This window comes from Haliotis cracherodii, unplaced genomic scaffold (genome assembly GCF_022045235.1).
Source record: "Haliotis cracherodii isolate W230 unplaced genomic scaffold, xgHalCrac1.p SCAF_10, whole genome shotgun sequence".
In the NCBI taxonomy this organism is placed as follows: domain Eukaryota; kingdom Metazoa; phylum Mollusca; class Gastropoda; order Lepetellida; family Haliotidae; genus Haliotis; species Haliotis cracherodii.
The window spans coordinates 40217583-40240325 of NW_027266265.1; the positions used below are offsets into that span (position 1 = coordinate 40217583).

The 22743-nt window shown below is 40.9% G+C and overlaps 2 protein-coding genes across 2 annotated transcripts; one reads left to right on the plus strand and one right to left on the minus strand.

Annotated features, from left to right (window-relative positions):
- Nucleotides 1-129: 129 nt before the first annotated feature.
- On the plus strand, nucleotides 130-12013 carry LOC139450530 (cyclin-D1-binding protein 1 homolog). Its single transcript, XM_071232264.1, has 10 exons — nucleotides 130-213; nucleotides 2847-2909; nucleotides 3906-3985; nucleotides 4111-4192; nucleotides 5539-5632; nucleotides 7356-7426; nucleotides 8246-8322; nucleotides 9581-9895; nucleotides 11032-11078; nucleotides 11857-12013. The coding sequence occupies exons 1-10, from the start codon at nucleotides 135-137 to the stop codon at nucleotides 11960-11962; spliced, it is 1014 nt and encodes a 337-aa protein (XP_071088365.1). The 5' UTR covers nucleotides 130-134; the 3' UTR covers nucleotides 11963-12013.
- A 3557-nt stretch (nucleotides 12014-15570) lies between these two features.
- On the minus strand, nucleotides 15571-21831 carry LOC139450536 (triple QxxK/R motif-containing protein-like). The gene is made up of 5 exons (XM_071232278.1): nucleotides 21700-21831; nucleotides 20682-20848; nucleotides 19581-19731; nucleotides 18271-18356; nucleotides 15571-17418 (listed from the first exon to the last, which is right to left on the minus strand). Exons 3-5 carry the CDS (start codon nucleotides 19657-19659, stop codon nucleotides 17299-17301), a joined length of 285 nt encoding a protein of 94 aa, XP_071088379.1. The 5' UTR covers nucleotides 19660-19731; nucleotides 20682-20848; nucleotides 21700-21831; the 3' UTR covers nucleotides 15571-17298.
- Between the last annotated feature and the right edge of the window lie 912 nt (nucleotides 21832-22743).

The following is a 22743-nucleotide window of genomic DNA, read 5'->3' on the forward strand; positions in this document are numbered from 1 at the left end:
TTCACTATTGTGAGTCTTACCTTTTGATAAATCGGACCACAATTCTGCTGAGAGGAGGCGCTTATAAACATTAGCTGTAGAAAACAGTGATGTGTAGAGTTTACTCCTTTCCATGACTTCCGGTGTAAACAACAATGGCAGAAAAGGGAGCGCATGTGAATGTCATGAGAAACTTTGTTGACAATCTACAACTTGTATTGTCGCAAATAAGAGGTTGTCATATATTTGTCGCTCGTCTACATTCAATCCTTGATTTTAATGAGAAATGGTCATAAGCCTACTTTGTAAATAGCTCTAATGTTTATATGCATCCCCATCAGATTGCTCGTACGTTGTGCAACCGTGGTGTAGTGGATAGGGCGTATGCTCGGAGAGTGGAAGGACGGTGGTTCGACCCCCTGGCAGCGTCATTCCAAAACATAAATGATTGTTCTTGTTTGTCACCCTGTCCGGCGTTCGATATGGGTGGCCATCTCCCCTTATCTGTTTATTCAGAGGGATTTGCTTCCACAGTCTGTTGTGCTAGACTGATGAGACAGATGATTAGCCAATACTTTACAATGAAAGCATTGAGGGCAGTGCTGGTAATTAGTGCCTGTTAGCATTTGTTAGTGTTAACCTAGTGATTACCACACGATTAAAACACATCATGTGCACAATCATGTGCAAAACTTGATCAATAGATACTGATTTACCTCTGAATACATTGAGTTGTCTTTGGAAACATTTATTAAAGAGGTTAGAAGGCTAACCCTAAGATAAAAAGGTAATCCAGGTGCTAAGAGTAGTGTTTGGGGTAGGGCTGGGACGAGTAACTCAGGTACTCGGGTCGAGTGGGTACTGAGTAGGACCCGGGTACCCACAGTAATGCTCGGACCCGTGGTTAGTCATGTGATATATTGTTTAATGACAAATCTCATCTAGAACTCTTTGCTTACACTACAAGTCACTCATGTTCGCACTTCTTTCTGACTCTGCACCCATTCTTTTTATATTTTTGAATAAATTTAAAACTTCAGTCACTTTCTTTGTATGCATGACCAGATTGTTTTATATGTCTATCTAAATACATTTTGTACAGGGCTACGGACAAACTATTCCCAATTGGACATTTTGTATCTTTGAGACCTACAGTGGGTACCCGGGTAGGGTTGGGTAATGGGGTGGGTACCCAGGTAGTAAATTTGGACTCGTCCCAGCCCTAGTTTGTGGTAACCTACCGTAATTCTAAGGACTGAAGAAACATGCAAGATCAGTGAGTCAGAGACAATTAGCACCATATAACTGAGCTGGACAAACATGACAAACTGCAGTCTTGCAGTTGTTGTTTGTATCGTATATGAAACAGATGTTATATTTGTGTAAAAAGGGTAATTAGTGACTGCTAGATATTCTTGGTATGCATCACAGTGTTTGAAATTAAGCATGAAAGTGAATGGGTCCATGGCATTGCCCCAACCACTGTTAATGATATTGTTAAAAGGTTTAGGGGTCCCTAGATTCAAACACAATAGGGACAAACCTCAAGGACCCTACTTATTTCAGACACTCCTGCCTGATAAAGTAAGAAGGCAAAGTGCATGAGATGGGGTGAAATGGGGTTTAATGTTGTGTTCCAAGATTATTGCACTTAAATCGCAAAATGCATGCATGTTTGTGTGGCTGCTTGTACTAGCCTGGACTAGATACTTTGCCACAGTTTAACATCGATGCCCCACTCAGACATACGGACTCCGAGCCGAGCTGTCCTTGTTTTATTCCATTAATGCCAAGCACTAGTAGTACCATCTGATTTACATCTTTTCTTCCACACCAAAGTGTATCAAGTGATGTTTGATGACTTGACTGAAACTAGCTAGACCTGCCAAACTACTGGTATATGTCATTGAAACTGATCTTTATATAAGGATTCCAGATTGAAAACCAAAGTCATTTGTTTCTCTGTGTACTGACCTACCCCTTGTGTTTATATGTCACGTTTGATGCTAATAACCAAGGGATCATAATCACGACCTGTCGATTCAGGCACATCTAACATGTCCAACAGACACAACTTGGCTGAGTCCTTTGAACGACAGTAGATTGTCTCCGTGGTCTAGTGGTAGAGCGGAACGTCCAGGGTTTCATCCCCAGCTGCATCACACCAAAACCAAAAAACGTTAAAAGATAGTACTTGTTACCCTGTTGGGCGCTCGGAATTAAGGGGCTAAATCAAGGTCTGGTCAGCTCGGAGTCAGTATACTGTGTCTGAGTGGGGTATTCATGTTAAACTGCGGCATGGTATCTCAATGGGCTAGCACTATAAATCGGCATCTGTACGGACTAGTACAAGAAGCCTCACACACATGCTAAATAAGTGCAATAATCTTGGACGCGATGTTAAACCCCATTTCACCTCACCTGCATGACAGTAATACCGTAGGGCCACCTGTGCCCTTTGTTATGATAACAGCATCTGTTGAATAACATTACCATGTTTACTCCACAGTAACTCACGAGCAACCAGTGTAACTACTGGGGTGTATCAACATATACAAGTCAACATTTGATAGAGATATTCTCAGTGTCCAGGTGGGAGATAAATTTGGAGATGTTGTCGTATGAATAGGATGCGATTTGGTCTGGACCTGATGCATGTTAAAATGAGGTTTTTTTATTTCTTGAATTGTACCTTAAAAATGTTTACATTTCCAAGCCTAAAAATCATCCTATTTGTACAACAACATCTCCAAACAACCAGTCAGATTTATGCCCCACCTGGACACTCAGAATATCCCTATGGAATGTTGAGTAGTGTACATGACCTTGAGAGGACCGGGAATGTATACTGTGTCTGACTGTTGCAGAGGGAGAGTCGCAGAGGGATGAAAAGGATGAGTTTGATCGTCAGGCCTACTGGAGTCACTTAGGTATGGGAAGATTCTTGCTATATTAGTGGGCACTGGTGGCCCAGTCGTCTAAGTGGGCCAACTCGTCTTGTGCAGAGTCCCTTGGGCACGCCAGAAACCTATGATTGTGGGTTCGAATCCCGGTTCTCCCCGATTATGTTTGTAGGTTTGTCAGCACCATACCAGTGCTCGTGGGTTTCACCGAAGTGGTAAACGTCTGAGACCTGTATCACTTCAGGCTTTCCTCCCATATTAAGCTGACATGCTGTGATGTAACTGGAATACTGTTAAAAGCGGCGTTAAACCCAACTCACTCACTCACTCTTGCCATATTATTGTCATCTTGTTAAACATATTTAGTACCACAGTTATCACTCAGGTTGTGAGAAACAGAATCGGACCTACTGTTATCTTGTTTAGCTTTAGCGAGAACTAAGATCTGATTTTAATGAGATTGAGACTGCCATCTATTGCTGAGTGCAGACTTGGTTGATGCATGTCATTGTATCCCAATTGTGTTGATCGATGCTCATGATGTTAATCACTGGATTGTCTGGTCCAGACTCGATTATTTACAGACCACCGTCATGTAACAGGAATATTGCTGAATGCGGCATTAAACAATAAACAAACAATGTCAAAAGTTGTGAAATGTAGACATCAAAGGCTGGAGCTACTGGAATATTCACTGGAATATTCACAGTGTTGGTTGGGGCGGTCGGGTAGCCTAGTGGTTAAAGTGTTCGCTCATCACGCCAAAGACCGGGGTTAAATTCCCAACATGGGTACAATGTGTGAAGCCCATTTCTGGTGTCTCCCACCGTGATATTGCGGAAATATTGCTAAAAGCGGCGTAAAACCATACTCACTCACTCACTCACTCACAGTGTTGGTTTGTCAATTATTTCTGATCTCATTATCATGATTGTTTGTTGTCCTACAGAGCACATTTCCTTTGGCATGTGCTCCCCTTACTTAATTAGCACAATAATTATACAGCAAACTTCATGTTTCCAGGGACAATATTTACAGCCATATCAAATGAAGCTACCAAACTGTCCATGGCATTCTCCAAACCACCAGCCCCGCCTCCTGAGGTGAGTAACAAAGCAACATGTTCAGGTCAAGCAGGAACATTTACTGCTAACATGCTCAGTGCAAAAGTGGTAAGATACACAATATTAATATATCTACTGTATTAATAATCTGTTGATTGTTGCAGCATTCACAGCTCATGATTACATCCCTGGAGAAAGCCACCCTGGCTCTAGTGTCTGCCTACTACTCCTTTCCCAAGACACAAGGTAAGAACTGTGTCAAGTCACATGGTAAGAACTGTGTCAAGTCACATGGTAAGAACTGTATGTCAAGTCACATGGTAAGAACTGTGTCAAGTCTCATGGTAAGAACTGTGTCAAGTCACATGGTAAGAACTGTGTCAAGTCACATGGTAAGAACTGTGTCAAGTCACATGGTGAGAACTGTGTCAAGACACAAGGTAAGAACTGTGTCAAGTCACATGGTAAGAACTGTATGTCAAGTCACAAGGTAAGAACTGTGTCAAGTCACATGGTAAGAACTGTGTCAAGTCACATGGTAAGAACTGTGTCAAGTCACAAGGTAAGAACTGTGTCAAGTCACAAGGTAAGAACTGTGTCAAGTCACATGGTAAGAACTGTATGTCAAGTCTCATGGTAAGAACTGTGTCAAGTCACAAGGTAAGAACTGTGTCAAGTCACATGGTAAGAACTGTGTCAAGTCACATGGTAAGAACTGTATGTCAAGTCATGTGTTAGGAACTGTATGTGATATCACGTGGTAGGAACTGTATGTCAAGTCACATGGTAAGAACTGTATGTCAAGTCACATGGTAGGTCATAGGCATCAGTAGACAGGAATCTCTCATGTAAGTTGAGACACAGGTGTGTCATGTAAGTCGAGACACAAGTGTGTCATGTAAGGTGAGACACAGGTATGTCATGTAAGTCGAGACACAGCTAAATGTCATGTAAGTTGAGCCACGAGTCTTGTTTGTAAAAAAAACCAAGATATGTTTTCTTGGGTAAGTTGTATGCCTTGTTAATCAGAATGAATTTTATCCAACACTAATAATGTCAATGCTGATAATATTGATTCACTCAATGGTTTGTCTGGAAAAGACTCCATTTTTTACAAACCTGCAATAATTGGTATATTGTTGACTTTGGCACCTTATGATATTATTCATCCAGTCACTCACTGGTTTACAGAGATACAAGACCCGTGAAGTTCTGGGGTAACATAGGTCATCAGCAGCCCATGCTTGCTGTAAAAGGCGAGTATGCTTGCTGTAAAAGGCGACTATGCTTGCTGTAAAAGGCGAGTATGCTTGTGGTAAAAGGCGACTAACGGGATCGGGTGGTCAGGCTCGCTGACTTGGTTGATACAAGTCATTGTATCCCAATTGTGTGGATCGATGCTCATGATGTCAGTTAATGGATTGTCTGGTCCAGACTCAATTATTTGCAGACTGCAGTCATATAGCTGGAATATTGCTGAGTGCAGTGTTAACAACAAACAAACAAAACAGAGATACAATGGAGTGACTTGTTTCGTTAAACCATGTTTTATCAAATTAGTGTGAGATACAATTTAAGTGTTTCTGTGACAGGTGTGACACTAAGAAAGGCTCTAAAGAAGGCTGTTCTGAATATAATGGAGAGTGTCAAGAGCTTGGCTCAGAACATCGCAGACTACGATCTAGGGTAGGCGAACAGGCTTGGACATTGATTCTACCATGAATTTATAAAATACTCATTTCTGATTACCCGGTAGTCAAGCAGAGGTTTAAATCCCAATACAATCAAGTCTCATTAATCCGACACTCGTTAATCCGACAGTCGGCTTTATCCGACACTAATGTTTGGAACTGATTAAATCATTGCTATTTTGGCCCGATAATCCGACAGTCTTGCACTCCGACTCCGACAGACCTAATTTGCAACGAATTACTTGTTAATTACTTGTCTTGTTAATCTGACACAGTGATCAGTGTACTCCATGGTCATCTGCCCGCGAGTACACAGCCCCGTGTTTTGATGTGAGATGAGTCGGCTGGATATTACAATGGCTGCAGAGATAAACTTGCCTAACAATAAACAATTAATACTTTAAATAAGCAAAACAGGATTAATGACATGTTCACATAAAATCAGATACAAGTTCTCGAGGACAACCCAATACAGGTCACGTCAGAACGACCTTTCACGAACTATGACCGACCAATGAAATGACTAACAGGAAGTCGACAGAAGCCACTAAGAAAGCAGCTTTCTTGAGCTTTGCGGTACCAGTTTCAAACAGACGACTGCCATTCCAGACTACTTTTAAAAGTATTGTGAATAAGTCATACAGTCCATAACAGTAGTTTTGTTTTGAGCTTTAGAAGTTGCATGATTACAAAACATATTCAGCTAACAAGGTACCATAATATTAATATTTCATTTTTCGTTTTTTTATTTCAACATGTTTGTATTGCTATCTATCATGTAGTTGTTTGATTTTCGATCATGAACGTTGATACTACTTAATTTCGTTTGTCCGATATACTCGTTAATCCGACATAATCATATGCAACCAACTATGTCGGATTAACGGACTTGACTCTGAATGAAACAGCTGATTTGATGGGCCGACTACCATTAAGGTGAATATTTAGCAACAAATCCACATCTCTCTTCATTGTTGTCATGACCAAGGTATCATCTTCCTGAGGCAAGGGAGTGAACTGACTGTAAGTCCAGTGTTCACCCTTGCCAAACTAGGCTGGAATTATGGAGTTATATTTTGGCTGGTCTATGCATAGTCCAATCAAAATTGCATAACACAATCGACATCCGGTTTGTAAACAACATGGATTTCAACGTGCAGATTTCGGTCGACTGCAGGATCTGTAATTGATGTGTACCGTCAACTCAGTGATGACATATATTTTCCAAATCTTTTCATGTTTTTAATCAAGGTGCTCACGTGATTTAATGCACTTCCCGAGATAAGACTTGTTTTATTACAATACATATCTTGATCATCGCCATTTTGTTTGAAGAAAATGCAAGTGATATGAGAGGTGGAATCTAATTGGTCAATAAGAAGGCCATAGAAGGGACATAATTCAGAATGGCCACTGCTGGCGCTACGCTTGAGCCCAGAAATTCCAGCCCAATTCGGAAACTCGTCCCAGCCCTACAGTGTTTGAACCCATCAACATAGGTTGCTTGCACGTCACAGGGACATAACTCTGCATAACTTGTGTGCACATTAGAAATGTTGGCTCATTATGCCAGGAAGCCAGGTTTGATTCCCAACATGGTACCAGTGTGTGAAGCACGTTTCAGTGTCCCCTGCTGTGATATTGCTGGAATATTCCTAAAAGCCGCGTCACCTTACTCATGGTGGCCATTCTGTACCATGTTGTGTGTGTGTTGACAGGTCCCAGGAGCAGATGCGAGCTACGGGCATTGTGTGGCATGGGGCAGAAATCCTCTCAACTCTACCTAAAGGTGAGAGGGAGAGTAGTACTGTAACTTGTACCTTTATTGAACCTTACTGTGATAGACTGTGTCAATACCAGTAGTGGGGAAGGTAGCCTAGTGGTTAAAGCGTTCGCTCGTCACACCAAGGACCCGAGTTCGATTCCCGACGTTGATACAATGTGATACTTTGATTGTAAGTGATATAGGGGGCACGGTAGGCCCAGTTGTCCAAGGCGCCGCGATTCGCTGTGCAGAGTTGCGTCCCCTGGTCACGCCAGAAACCTATGATTGTGGGTTCGAATCCCGGTTTGCCCCTATTATGTTTCTAGGTTTGTCAGCACCATACCAGTGCTCGTGGGTTTCACTGAAGTGGTAAACGTCTAAGACCTGCATCACTTGGGGCTTTCTTCCCACATTAAGCTGACATGCCGCGATATAACTGGAATACTGTTTAAAGCGGCGTTAAACCCAACTCATTCACACTGTAAGTGATATTGAAAACCTATTACAAGTATAAATATTTTACTTGTCCTGCATTACTCCTTAATGCATCTATTGCCTTCCTTATGACAAAGAAAGACAACACAACTTCCCAGCAGCACAATGAGCAAGAATATGATTTGGTGTGACGTCACAATCTGTCACATGACAGAAGCGATGGGTCCTACAAAAAGGAGACTGAAGATGGAAACAATAATTTTCTTCACCCTCCCATCGCGAAATGCTGTCTTTCTTTGTTGTAAGGTAATCAATAGATGCATTAAGGAGTAATGCAGGATAAGTATACAAAGTTTACAAACGTAACAAATATTCAGATGTTACTGAGTTTAATAAATCTCTTCCCAGATAACCAGAGAGCCGCACTGGCCATACTTGAAGAGACGTCGGAGTTAGTGAGGGATGCATTACATGAGCTGCAAGAGGTGAGACGGGGACACAGTGTTGTGTGGGAGGCTTGGGATACAGCTCACCAATGGGTGTTAGGGTATCATAACACTACACCCATGAGAGAGGGCAGCGCTACATAGAAGATTGGTTGTTCACAATGGCTGAATACCACCCTGGGCTCCAGTGATCAGTTGACTTAAGTGCCGCAGGTCACTGTGTAGAGTTTTATGTGCAAGAATTCTGATTTTCCTCAGTTAGGCTAAAAAAAATCATAGTCTTGGTTCTCAGGCACCGCCCGAATCATCAGAAAGTCTGCCGCACGTTTCGTTTTTATTTCCATTTAAATTTTTCTTTAAAAACCCTAATACTTAACACAATGCGATCCAATATAGTACACAGTTACTTCCATTTACATGCGCACTGCTTTACTGTGCATCCGTGTTATGGTCATAGCAGCTATAGGAGTTTGTATACTTGTATATGTAGGGAAGCCCTTTCCCAGGTTGATGGTACACAACTGTTTTTTTGGTTACATACTAGTTTGAACAAGCGAAAAACAAAACACCGCCTGCCCACATTATCTTTTCAAAAGTAATTCTTTTATTTTTTTAAGCCATATGATCCTTGACCTGTTGGAACAGTGCTTGTGAGTTTCATTGAAGTGAAAAACTGTTTCGATCTGCCCACATTAATCTGACTGTATACCATGATGTAAGTGAAATACTGTTCAAATCAGCATTCAGCACAACTCACTCACTCGCTGTTAGCAATGAACTATACAAATATGGATACAACTTTTTGGAAAAGGAGGGGAACATTTTCCTACTATTTTTAACCTATTTGAGTATTAAACAATCTTTTTAATGTGATATTATTTATAATAATTATTTTCATTTCATGTTTGTTTATTCTAATCACCCTTTGTAGTCAAGATATGAATGCATGTTGTCCTTGAAGCAAAGTGCATTTGATAGTTGTGTTAATTGTGTTGAAAATATATCGCAAAATGATTTATATTGTTATATGTTTAGTAATTGTTTACTCTTATTAAACCCAATCACTGTCATAAATGTAGAAATGTTAAGTGTGATAAAGAAGGCAGTAACCCATTTTCGATTCCTGACATGGGTACAATGTGTGAAGCCCATTTCTGGTGTCCCCTGCCGCGATATTGCTGGAATATTGCTAAAAGCGGCGCAAAACCATACTCACTCACTCACTCAATCAATTTTCATGTACACAAGTCACTTCTGCCAAGTGTATGACACCCAGTTCACTATTCGTCTTCTGTAGGCCCTGGACAATGAAGGTCAGGCAGATGACCTTGATGAGCTGCTGATTGCTGATGGCTTCGTGATGTCTAATGAGGACACATGGACGGACTCGGACAAGGAAGTCTTGACTGCATGCATGGGCCTCATCAAAACCGTCAAGTCGCTGCTGAAGAAGTCCAAGGAATCGGTCAAGCAGAACGCTGTATGCGACACTGAGGCTAACATCGCTCAGCTGGACGATCTGGTGGACCATCTGGGCAACTTGAGTCCTGCCACGGACAACCTTGCCGCCTGCCTCTACCCTCCCATGGTGTACCAGAGTATCATGAAGCATGTACGCAAACTTCCTTGTAAAGGGGGAATATTCTCAACAGGATGTGACCCGTAAAGATTCCGGGATAGAATAGGTCTTCAGTAACCCATGCTTGCCGTAAAAGGTGACTATGCTTGTCGTAAAAGGCGACTAACAGGATCGGATGGTCAGGCCTAGCTGACTTGGTTGATATATGTCATCGATCCCAATTGCATGGATCGATGCTCATGATGTCAATCACTGGATTGTCTGGTCCAGACTCGATTATTTTACAGACCACCATCATATAGCTGGAAAGTCGCTGAGTGCGGCGTTAAACAACAAACAAACAAACTCAACAGGATGCCGGGTTAGAATAGCTCCTCAGTAACCCATACAGGTCGTATGAGGTGACTAAATGGATGGGGTGGTCAGGATCAGTGTGTTGATTGCAAGGCATCATACCCTAATGGTGTGGGGGGCACGGGTGGCCCAGTCGTCTAAGGCGCCGCAATTCGTTGTGCAGAGTTGCGTCCCTTGGACACGCCAGAAACCTATGATTGTGGGTTCCAATCCCGGTTCGCCCCAATTATGTTTCTAGGTTTGTCAGCACCACACCCATGCTCGTGGGTTTCACCGAAGTGTTAAACATCTGAGACCTGCATCACTTCGGGCTTTCCTCCCACATCAAGCTGACATGCCGTGATATAACTCGAATACTGTTAAAAGCGGTGTTAAACCCAACTCACTCACTCACCTAATGGTGTGGATCGTTGTTCTACGATTGTCTACGATTGTAACGAACTCAAAGGGACCACTAATTTTAGTTTGTTATAACCGTGCTTCGTTATAAGCAAATGTACAGAATACATACAGCATATGGACAGGGCCCAAAAATAGTTCTTTATATCCATCAGTTTGTTATAAGCGTGTTCATTATAAACGTAGTTTACTATATTTACAGGACTCTGTCATGTAGCTGGAATATTGCTGAAACAATACACACACATTAAAAAACATAGCTTTGAAAACCTGAAACTTTACATAACAGCATCTTTGAGAACTGAGATGCAAAATCAGAGAAACTAGTATTTTCAAAGTCTCAAGTTTTATTTGTACAAAGTTGACAACATGAATGTCACCTTTCTTTCACTAACTCCTCACACTGCATGTTACAGACGGACGACCTATCAGCATGTGTGGAGAAGTACCTTCAGTTCCTCAAGTAAGTCCTCTCAGCAGACACTGCACAAATATAGTTTTCATTATTTAAACTTAATCTGTACTTCATAAACTTTCCAGTTTCACATCAACATGATCAAGATCTGATCAGTATTAAAGATCAAACTGGTATCTGCTTAACTTGTTGCTCCAAGAAGTGAGGGGGTTGGGGGGTGGGGGACATGGCCCAGTGTTTTAACACAACACATTCCTCACACAGACTTAGGTGTGCAAGAAACCTGTGATCATTGTATACTCCCCAGGGAGCAGAGAATGATTGTTGAGTGTACACTGATCAATTGTCTAAGCGCTTAAAGCATGATTATGAATGCAGTACAGCGCCATATAAATGAACTATTATTATTAGTATTATTATTATCGTGGGTTCGAATCCCGATCCACCCTGATTAGCTTTGCCAGCACCATACCCATGCTCGTGGGTATCGTCAAAGTTGTAATTGCCTAAGACCCGCATCACTTCAGGCTTTCCTGCTACATGAAGCTGACACAAGCTCATTATATTAATGATATGTTGAAAATGGCGTCGACTAACAGGATCGGGTGGTCAGGCTCGCTGACTTGGTTGATGCATGTCATCGTATCCAAATTATGTGGATTGATGCTCATGATGTCAATCACTGAATTGTCTGGTCCAGACTCGATTATTTACAGACCGCCGTCATTTAGCTGGGATATTGCTGAGTGTGGCGTTAAACAAACAAACAAACAAACAAACACTTAGTCAACGAAGTGGACATGATTGCCGCTGCTTCCTTCTGCAGGCACTCTCACATGACGGGGGAGGGAGACCAACAGTGGCTGGAGTTCCTTCTCAAGGCCAATCTACACAACCGGGATAAAGTTCACAGCCTTGTTCATAAGAGCTAGTTGCCATGCCAACAAGATTTCATCGTTGTTCACCAATCTGCTGAAATATTGTCTGGCTGTGTATTTATTTATGCTCAGCACCATTGTGTTGTATTCCCAGTGTGTGTGTGTGTGTGTGTGTGTGTGTGTGTGTGTGTGAGGAAGTGTGAGAGGAAGTGTGTTAAAGTGGTGCCACACATTACCATAGTGTTGTATTCCCAGTGTGTGTGTGTGTGTGTGTGTGTGTGTGTGTGTGTGTTTGAGGGAGTGTGTTAAAGTGGTGCCACTGATTACCATGGTGTTGTATTGCCAGTGTGCGTGCGTGTTTGTGTGCATACTTACGTGCGTGCGGGCGTGTGTGTGTGTGTGTGAGAGAGAGTGTTAAGTGATGCACCACCACACTATCCCATGGCGTTGTATGTGTGTGAGAGTAATCAGTGACCTCACATTACCATGGCTTCGTATTCCCAGTGTGTGAGGGAGTGCGGAGTGATGCCACATTACCATGGCATGGTATTCCCAGTGTGTGAGAGAGTACTCGGCGATGCCACATTACCATGGCATGGTATTCCCAGTGTGTTAGAGAGTACTCGGCGATGACACATTACCATGGCATGGTATTCCCAGTGTGTGAGAGAGTACTCAGCGATGACACATTACCATGGCATGGTATTCCCAGTGTGTGAGAGAGTACTCAGCGATGACACATTACCATGGCATGGTATTCCCAGTGTGTGAGAGAGTACTTGGCGATGCCACATTACCATGGCATGGTATTCCCAGTGTGTTAGAGAGTACTCGGCGATGACACATTACCATGGCATGGTATTCCCAGTGTGTGAGAGAGTACTCAGCGATGACACATTACCATGGCATGGTATTCCCAATGTGTGAGGGAGTGTTGAGTGATGCCACATTACCATGGCATGGTATTCCCAGTGTGTGAGAGAGTGCGGAATTGATGCCACATTACCATGGCATGGTATTCCCAATGTGTGAGGGAGCGTTGAGTGATGCCACATTACCATGGCATGGTATTCCCAATGTGTGAGGGAGTGTTGAGTGATGCCACATTACCATGGCATCGTATTCCCAGTGTGTGAGAGAGTGCGGAATTGATGCCACATTACCATGGTATGGTATTCCCAGTGTGTGAGGGAGCGTTGAGTGATGCCACATTACCATGGCATGGTATTCCCAGTGTGTGAGAGAGTGCGGAGTGATGCCACATTACCATGGTATGGTATTCCCAGTGTGTGAGAGTGCGGAGTGATGCCACATTACCATGGTATGGTATTCCCAGTGTGTGAGAGTGCGGAGTGATGCCACATTACCATGGCATGGTATTCCCAGTGTGTGAGGGAGTGCGGAGTGATGCCACATTACCATGGCATGGTATTCCCAGTGTGTGAGAGAGTGCGGAGTGATGCCACATTACCATGGTATGGTATTCCCAGTGTGTGAGAGTGCGGAGTGATGCCACATTACCATGGCATGGTATTCCCAGTGTGTGAGGGAGAGTGTTAAGTGACCCCCATGCTTTACCATGGTTGTGCTGGATAGTTTTGTATCAAGCTTACTAAAAACAACTGGTTCTATGGAACTTGGCAGTATCTTTTTTGTGTAGAAAATAAATGTGCTACCCAGGTAAAAAACAGAAATAAGATGCTGTTACAAGCTGGTATTTTACTGATGAAGAAGGGAAGAGAATCAAGACTATCTTTTACCTACAAAATCTTCTTTCTTGACTTTCACATTGATAAATCATTATGAAATGTTAAAATATAAAAATATAATATTTTTGGTAAGAAATGTTAAGAAAAGACTGTTAGAATGGTTAGTAAATGAAAAAACAAGTTAATAAATTTTGTTATTGCACAGAGCACTGTATGAACATTGTTGTTAGGTTATCAAGCAGTGTATTGATGTAAGCCTGCATGTTTGTCCTTCTGCTACTACAGTTTAGCCTTATATCACTATGTAAACAGACAGCTGACTCCCACCTTCCCGTGGCAAGAGCGTCTACTAGCCTTTTTATCAAAGTCTTGTTTCCACCCTTGCCACATCAAGCCCACTTTCCTGTGCTAAATATGATTGGACTACTGCATATATCGCTAGTCCAATCAGAGAACGTTTCACAAAATCAACATCCACGACTGTACACCTTCGTATGAATGTGATTTACCGCTGCCTGTCTTTGTTGATATAATATGTCTTTTTTTTTATCTTTTAAACCCCCCAACGATTGCCTATGTTTTTGTGTCAGGGATGAAATCGTGATAGTGTTTGTTCCCTGATCAACTAGGTCGTTGCCTATGGTAGTCACTGTCTTTGTGAAGCTATACGAGATAAGAACAGCGATCTGATGGAATATCGTGATTTCATTACAAGGGGCACAACTTGATTTACGTGAGGTGGCCCCGGTCGAGCCATGAAAAGTGGCCTTGATGTGATAAGGGTAGAAACTAGGCCTTGATATAGGCTAGTGGACACGCTCGCCTTGGGAAACAGGGCTTTGATATTGGCTAGTGAACACGCTTGCCTCGGGAAACTAGGCTTTGATATTGGCTAGTGAACATGCTTGCCTCGGGAAACTAGGCTTTGATATTGGCTAGTGGACACGCTTGCCTCAGGAAACTAGGCTTTGATATAGGCTAGTGGACACGCTTGCCTCAGGAAACTAGGCTTTGATATAGGCTTGTGGACACCCTTGCCTCAGGAAACTAGGCTTTGATATAGGCTTGTGGACACCCTTGCCTCAGGAAACTAGGCTTTGATATGGGTTAGTGGACATGCTTGCCACAGGAAACTAGGCTAGTGGACATTGGGAAGATGGCTGTCTTCATGCACCTTTCAGTTGTAATATACATGTCCAGTAACATTAGCCAACACCGTTCAGAAAGATGGGATGACGGACAGTCACTCATTAATACCAATGAATGTCAATTTTGCCAAACCCGGTTCTCAAAAGAGTCCCTTCCCAATGAATGATTCCTAGCAGTAGCACATACAGGATCTAAGACTGTCAGTGTTAAAACTCACTTGGTAACTCAAGTCTTCGCCCGGCATTTACAGGTGGCCAGAACATGAAGACATGAAACTTTATATGGAGAACTTTTGAATTACCGTATTCGCCCAGGGCGCTCTCAAAATTTTGAATAGGAGGCTCTAATTAGAATATCATTTTGGTGAAATAAAACAGAGTTGAAAGATCGTAAATTTCGTGGTTTATGCTGACAGCCTGAAATGCTTATATACGACAGATATATTTTCCAGAATTTAATTACCCATAATTAAGGATGCATATAACACACGACTGCGTATTATAGACGAATAAAAAAAGTCTTGTGTACATTGATCAATCGGAAGGGATGCTAATTGGGATTGTTCACTTGCCCATATATTAGCAAATATTGCCATGGGCGCTTATTAGAGCGGGGCGCTTATTACGTCGAATACAGTATTTGTTACATTTCAGGGCAAGATGAAGAGGTAACGAGTAGCACTGAATTAATTCAAACAATAAAGAAATTGTTATCCATAAAATGGTTACATGTCGTCACCTGTCATGGACTTGAGTCTGGACTTCATGTCATGAATGATGGCACAAAACACGGAACCCTTTCAGTTTTACATTGTTTATTGTCATAGTTTTACATATGTACATACTTGTACATACTTTTATGCATATAAGTGTATTTAAGTTCTTCATGTACATTGATATGTTGTGTACAGGCTTGTTACCATGGTTACAGTATATATCTTGTTGGTGGCATGTACAATGGTGAAGAAATAAACTAAGTTCATACGAAGTCTAGGATTGTGTTGAAAGGCTGGAGACCCGTTTTTGGCTAAAGTTGTCAAGATGGTTTTCACAACCCATTACTAGAGACAGTTTTGAATCTGCTTTGAGCATTATCCCAAGACGTCACGGGGGATACCAAGAGCTAGCTTCACATATTGTACACGTGGGGAATGGAACCCAGTCAGAGACAACGCTTTAACCAGAAATCTTGTTTGATATGCATAACTTAGAAGTTGACGGATGACAAGATAGACACAATTTTATGGATAACACAGTATTAAAGAAGTTGTTATCCATAAAATTGTGTCTATCTTGTGTAACCAGAAATCTATCCAAATAACTAAAAAAGAAACCATTTTCTCTATACATGTATAACTAAAAAAGCCACCATTTTCTCTTTTTTCAATGTTAAACATATCTTATTGTCAGAAGACAAATGAATTAGACAAGTTGGGAAACTAACAAGCCATCTCCATTATTTTGCATTTATAACATTCTAATTTTATTTCTTCATACTTATAATAAAACAAAGACATCACAACAGTTTTTTTAACTCAGAGGACCACATGACATACATAGACAAAACCTTCTTCCATTCCACCAAACATTAAAGTTAACAGGTCCGCCCTCGACCAGTCTGTTTATGCTGCCCTTTTTTACAGGTTTTTAAGTAATATAACAACTTCACGTATGAATTATTATGAACTACTGTGGTGAAAAGTTGATTTGTTCATCAAAACATTATTACATTCTTGGCACATAGTGATTGTCATTGTTAATTATGCAGAGACAAGAATAAAGTAATTGAATCAAGTCTGTCACCATATTCCCCAAATCATTCATGTATGGTCACATGTCAAAAGCTATTAAATTAAATGTGTCATTTAAAAAACCCATAGCAATCTCATAATAACAGCAGAAATTTGTGCAGACAAAAATCATATGCTTGCATAGGAACACGACTTGAATATGTGACTGAATATTGCTCCATGGAAACCCCTTGTAGAAATTAAAACTTGTTCTTGTCAATGTATGGCTGAAATAATGTCGATGCAGCTTTATAGTTTAACTCACTCACACAATCACATTATGCCAGCCCCGTTAACTGAGAATGGAGCAGTGTTCAGTGATGATTTGATGTACTGCTTGGAAAACACGGAATGATTGAACCACATCAGTATAAGAAGCTGTAAATATTAAAAGATTCAATGGCTAAAAGTTTGAATCTTAAGGATCCTTAAAGAGAGACTCAGCTCTGGCAAATTGACAGTCCCAGCAGGTTTGATCAAGTCATTTAAACACTACTTTGGTTGTCAGTTACATATTATGACATATATCCACCTAGTGCTTTATAATTTCATGAACTACACATGGACAATGTTTCAGTTTCTCACAGAGCACTAATTACAATGTCTGTACACTCTATACTAGAAACGGGTACCAGAACATGGAACAAAGTCCCCTTTGAACTTAAATTTAAAATCTTGATAGTTATGCCATTGAACACAAAGTTTGCGGAAAATAAATCCCTGATCAGCAGCCATTGTTCCATCTACGAGAGCGGCTCCTCCTTCACTGGATTCTCATACTCCGATGTCCCCAGATACCAGAACAGCAGCATGTAGAGACCAATCAGCATGGCCAGTCCGGACCCTGTCACCAGGACAATCTCCTGGTGGTTACAGAAAATCCTCATTGATGCCAAGTCACTTGGGACATTGGAAATACATGTATATTGGGTTATGTGTAGTTCGATACCAGCAGAGTGTTGATATGATATCACAGTGCTGATGACTCTGATGGGATGAAAAAGTTATAGTCTTTATCATGCTGAACCAGTGTTCGAAAAAAATTTAAAACCCAACAAGACCATCGGACAGGTGACCCGCATTCAGGCATTATAAAAATTGAAAAATCTCAAAAACTAAGAGACAAATAATTTTTGATTCAGTTGAAATATTGCAAACAATTACTTGAGAATTCACAAGGAGTTATCATAAAACTGAAGTCTTAAGCTTGTCTGCCAGATAATTGGGCAGGTGGAGGAAAGTTTCATGCAGCCCAACAGACAAGGTTACCAGCCATGGGCAGGCAGTAATTTCGGACACTGTGCTGAACAACATTAAGTTCAGGACCGACTATTTGATATTCAGAGGGAGGTGGGGTTGTTTGAGAGGGAACATCTTCTCTGACTCTATATGATAGTCCAGATGTTTTTAATGGGGACCTTCAACGCACTTTTGTCAGGACATGCAGTAAACAATGCAGTTTTTTTAAATTAAAATTATTATTTTCAGTATTTTCTGGAAAAAAAATATTTTTGTTCACTAGGGGTAAAGAGGTTCTCATTAGTACCATAGGATCATGGATATTGCAGAAAAATTCAGTAAGTCTCATTGTGAAATATATGAAATTTGACCCAAAATTGGATGTGAAGTATGAATTCATTAACAAAGTGAACTGAGAAACTATGCGTCAGAAAATACTTGCCGGGCCTACCAGCCTGGAATAGCCCCACACTCACCTGTATTGTCATGGCTGATCTCTTCTGGTCAGTCTGTCTTTTCTTGGTTTTAGCATCTTTCTTGCTTTTTTTAACATCTTGTTTACCTGTGAGATGCACAAAATTGGGAAAATTGTATCATATCAGCTCCTTCATGTACATCATCTACATGTACTAACAAATCATTTTCCACTAATAACGGACACACTGTGCCTGTCCTCTTGAACTTGACTGCAACTAACAGATGAACAAAAATAATACAAGAATAAATAACTTGGAGAAAGAGGAAACTGAGTCAGGTTGACTAATTCAGCGCTCCTGCTACCATAACAATGAGTCAGACACTCGGCTCACTTTATGTCATCAGAAAAAATAATTAAATGTGAAATTAATAAAAAGGACCCTTCTCGGGAAACATTTATGGCACCAATTATCAAACTTGTCTTGATAAGTATCTCTTAGATAAGCTAACTTCAGTAGTTTATCAGAAGACTTGTCCCCACTGCAGACACTCTGCACGAAACTAACATGGATCAAGGGTCGTAACGGCATGCTCAAAATCTAAAAACATGTAGCAAGGGGAATAACTCTGGAAAAAAATCACAGGACCAATTTTCTAACACAGTCTTGACAATTATCTCTTAAATAAGCTTCAGCCTTGTAAACTTGCATGCAGTCAGTGAAGGTTTCTGAGAAAGCTTGACCCCACTGCAGACACTATTAAGTTGAAAAGCATGGAGCAAGGCCAAAAACTCTGTAAAAATATAATTTACAAACACAGTCTTGACAGTATCTCTTATATAAGTATGCCAACTTTCATTCCTCTAATTTCAATAGTTTCTGAAAAGAATTGTGCCCATTTCACGCAGTATGCACAAAGTTTAAAAGCATGGAGTAAGGGCCATAACATAAAAATTAATTTAAGACACCAATTTTCAAACTCATTTCAGATCATGACCAGTAATATCAGTATCTAAAATTTCGGAACATTTGTCCACTTTCAGAAGTGTTCGGATGGACAGAGAGACGGATGAACTCTGTTCCTATATCCCCTGCCCCATATTGTGGCGTGGGATAATAAACATAACTTGTTTGATAGGCATTACTTAGAAGTTGGCGGATGACAAGATAGACACAATTTTTAGGGATAACAACTTCTTTAATACTGTAAAAAGCGATGTTTCGGTATAGATCCTTATACCGTTGTCAAGCAAGACTGTCCTTGGTATAAGGATCTATACCAAAACGTCGCTTTTTACAGTATTAAAGAAGTTGTTATCCATAAAAATTGTGTCTATCTTGATAATAAACATGATATGATGATATATTACCTATTTGTTTTCTGTAGTGATCTACTGGAGCGAGGTGTGCACTTGTACCACTATGACTACTTGCATCTTTCCTCCCCATCCTGTGAATCTGGCTGATCTCTCTCTTTGGGGTAGCTTCCTGTCACCAATCTTATCCCATTCTCAGTCAACTCTGTAAAATATGACAGAAGAAAATCATCCTTTCAATTCGTTTGAAAAATAAATCTTTAAAAGTGAAAGTGACAATTATTTCTACTCCTAGTTAAATTCTAACCTTGCACATACACTAAAACCTATGTTCAGTGTCATCTTCACTAATTGTAACCACAGTAATACGCAGCTGTACAAATAATACCATCAAATATGTATTGCCTTCGGAAAGACGGTAAGACTTCCATCCCCTAAATAAATATATATAGTTGGAGTGAGTGAGTGAGTGAGTATGGTTTTACGCCGCTTTTAGCAATATTCCAGCAATATCACGGCGGGGGACACCAGAAATGGACTTCACACATTGTACCCATGTCAGGAATTGAACTGGGGTCTTCGGCGTGACGAGCGAACGCTTTAACCACTAGGCTACCCGACCGCCCCATATATAGTTGGAAGAAACATGCTACATGTAAATATATATCACTTTTGGAAGTGGGATACGGGTGGAAGTCTTTCCATTTAGAAAGGATGATTACACCTACTAGTACAATAATCAACAGTAGTCTATGAAATCTTATATTACACAATATCCTTCTTGACTCTAAAAAATCAAAAAATCCCTATCCTGAATAGAACTAGCTAGACTTGCTTTTGTATGCGTTTCTAGATTTTTCAATATTTTTTTTCATAAAATAAACATATTCAACAGTCATGGTGTAGGACTAGTTAACTGGCTATATATAATATTATCTCACTCAAAGACGTATATAGAATGTACGTCCGTGTCTCACTATAGTTGTAACAGTGTACCATTGGTAAACAATTCAGTTTATTCTAATGCAGTCTAGGATTGCAAAACAATATGACAATCGTCACGAACTATTGTCAAGTTATAGAGCTGTACTTGCATGTTGTCATTTAGTTCACAAATGAATTCTTTGTTTGAATCGAGATACGGGGAGTACTCACATTTTGCCGTGTTGTCAATCCATTCGTTGTACTGACTGCGTTCTGGCTATACAATGTTTGAATGTCGCACGCGCAGATCAGACTGGGAACCAGCTAATCGTCATCAGAAGCAGGTCGTTCTCTTCTCTCTGACGCAAGGTAGTATGGCATATGTTTTGTTGCTACACCTTTAATGTAAAAGCAAACAAGGTGTAGGTCACTGTCGGTTCAATTTACAAAATATATAATTTTAATAATGTTATAAGAGGTAGCAGGTATTAGGCGCTCTCGCAAGATATAGTAACTTTTAAAGAATAGGCACCCCCCTCCGATATAATAAACTCTTCTGCCCAAACTTCCTGTTGGCTGATCATAAAAAGGCGGGTCCGACTAAAGCGAAATACCGTGTGTGAAATACGCTGCAGTCGGAAAGCGCACGTAAAATCTCCAATATAAGTAAGTAAGTAAAACGAAATAATGTTTCTGCGCCCTTTCCGATAAACCGCCGTAATATAGCTGGAATATTGCTGAGTGCAGCGTAAAACAACAAACCAAACCAAAACCTTTCCAATAAACAAAACAAATATAACAATGGTTAACTTTTTCTTAATCCAACAAAGAAATAGAACTGTGTGTCATATTACAAAACAGTGTCATATTGTTGCATTTCCCTGAGCGAGAGCGTTGTTACGTAGTGTATAATTATTATATAACCCATGAGGATAGAATGACCGTGTGTCAGTGGATGCAAAATGACACCGTGTTCCATTGCTGAGAAATATACGATATGGCGTCATCCATTGTTCATACGTTCTTTCTTAATTGTCTCTGGGTAACATATACAACATATAACCACGGACGTATATACGTCTTTGATATAACATATACAATAATCTACTCGAATCTGGGAATTACGGATTATCTGTCTCTCTTGAATGGTGTAGTCCCTCACCGAAAGCGTTTAAGCTTATATCAGCTGTGAGGGATGTACAAACAAACAACGACGTCAATGCCAAAGCTAAAGTTGTAGTTCAATAACCTGTGTTGGTAGATTGTAGAAACCAAAGTTGCCATCTGATGTAGAGGACTGGAATTTGCTGCAGGACCAAATGCAGTATATCTAGTGAGTTGGGTTTAACGCCGCTTTTAACAGTATTCCAGTCATTTCACGGCGTGTCAGTTTAATGTGGGAGGAAAGCCCGAAGTGATGCAGGTCTCAGACGTTTACCACTTCGGTGAAACCCACGAGCACGGGTATGGTGCTGACAAACCTACAAACATAATCAGGACGAACCGGGATTCGAACCCACAATCATAGGTTTCTGGCCTGTCCAAGGGACGCAACTCTGCACAGCGAATCGCGGCGCCTTAGACGACTGGACCACCCGTGCCCCCGCAGTATATCTAAACAAACCTACCCGGGATTCATTGATCTAAAGAGTCATTAGATGGAGTGCTTCCTCCATTACGTTTCCGCCTGTCAGACCCTTATGTATTTCGGTATCCAAATTTCATATTAAACAATACGTATAATATATTTTTGAGAATTTTATCATTTAGTGAGTGACAGAGTTGTTTGTTAACGCCGCTCTAAACAGTATTTCAGTTATATCACGGCGTGTCAGCTCAATGTGGGAGGAAACCCCGAAGTGATGAAGATCTCAGACGTTTGCCACTTTGGTGAAACCCACGAGAACGTGCACAAGAACCAAGATACTTTATCCAGGATTCGAACCCACGACCATAGGTTTCTGGCGGGCCCTAGAAACGCAACTCTGCACAGCGAATTGCGGCGCCTGAGACGACTTGGCATCAAGTGTGCCCTGTTTTATTATAATTAAATAGTAAGGAATGTGTTTATCAAACGATAAACTGATCGACTACCGACTGCATAAATGCTGATTAATTAAATTATATTAATTCATGGCACGTGCTTCCTACACACCCAAGTTAGCCGTAGTGAACTTTGAACTGCTATGCACATGGGAGGCATTCGCGTCAATTCCAAAGGTGAATACTTGTAAACCCGAATCATTCATAACTTAATCAATCAATGTTATCAGAATGACAATGTATAAAGGGT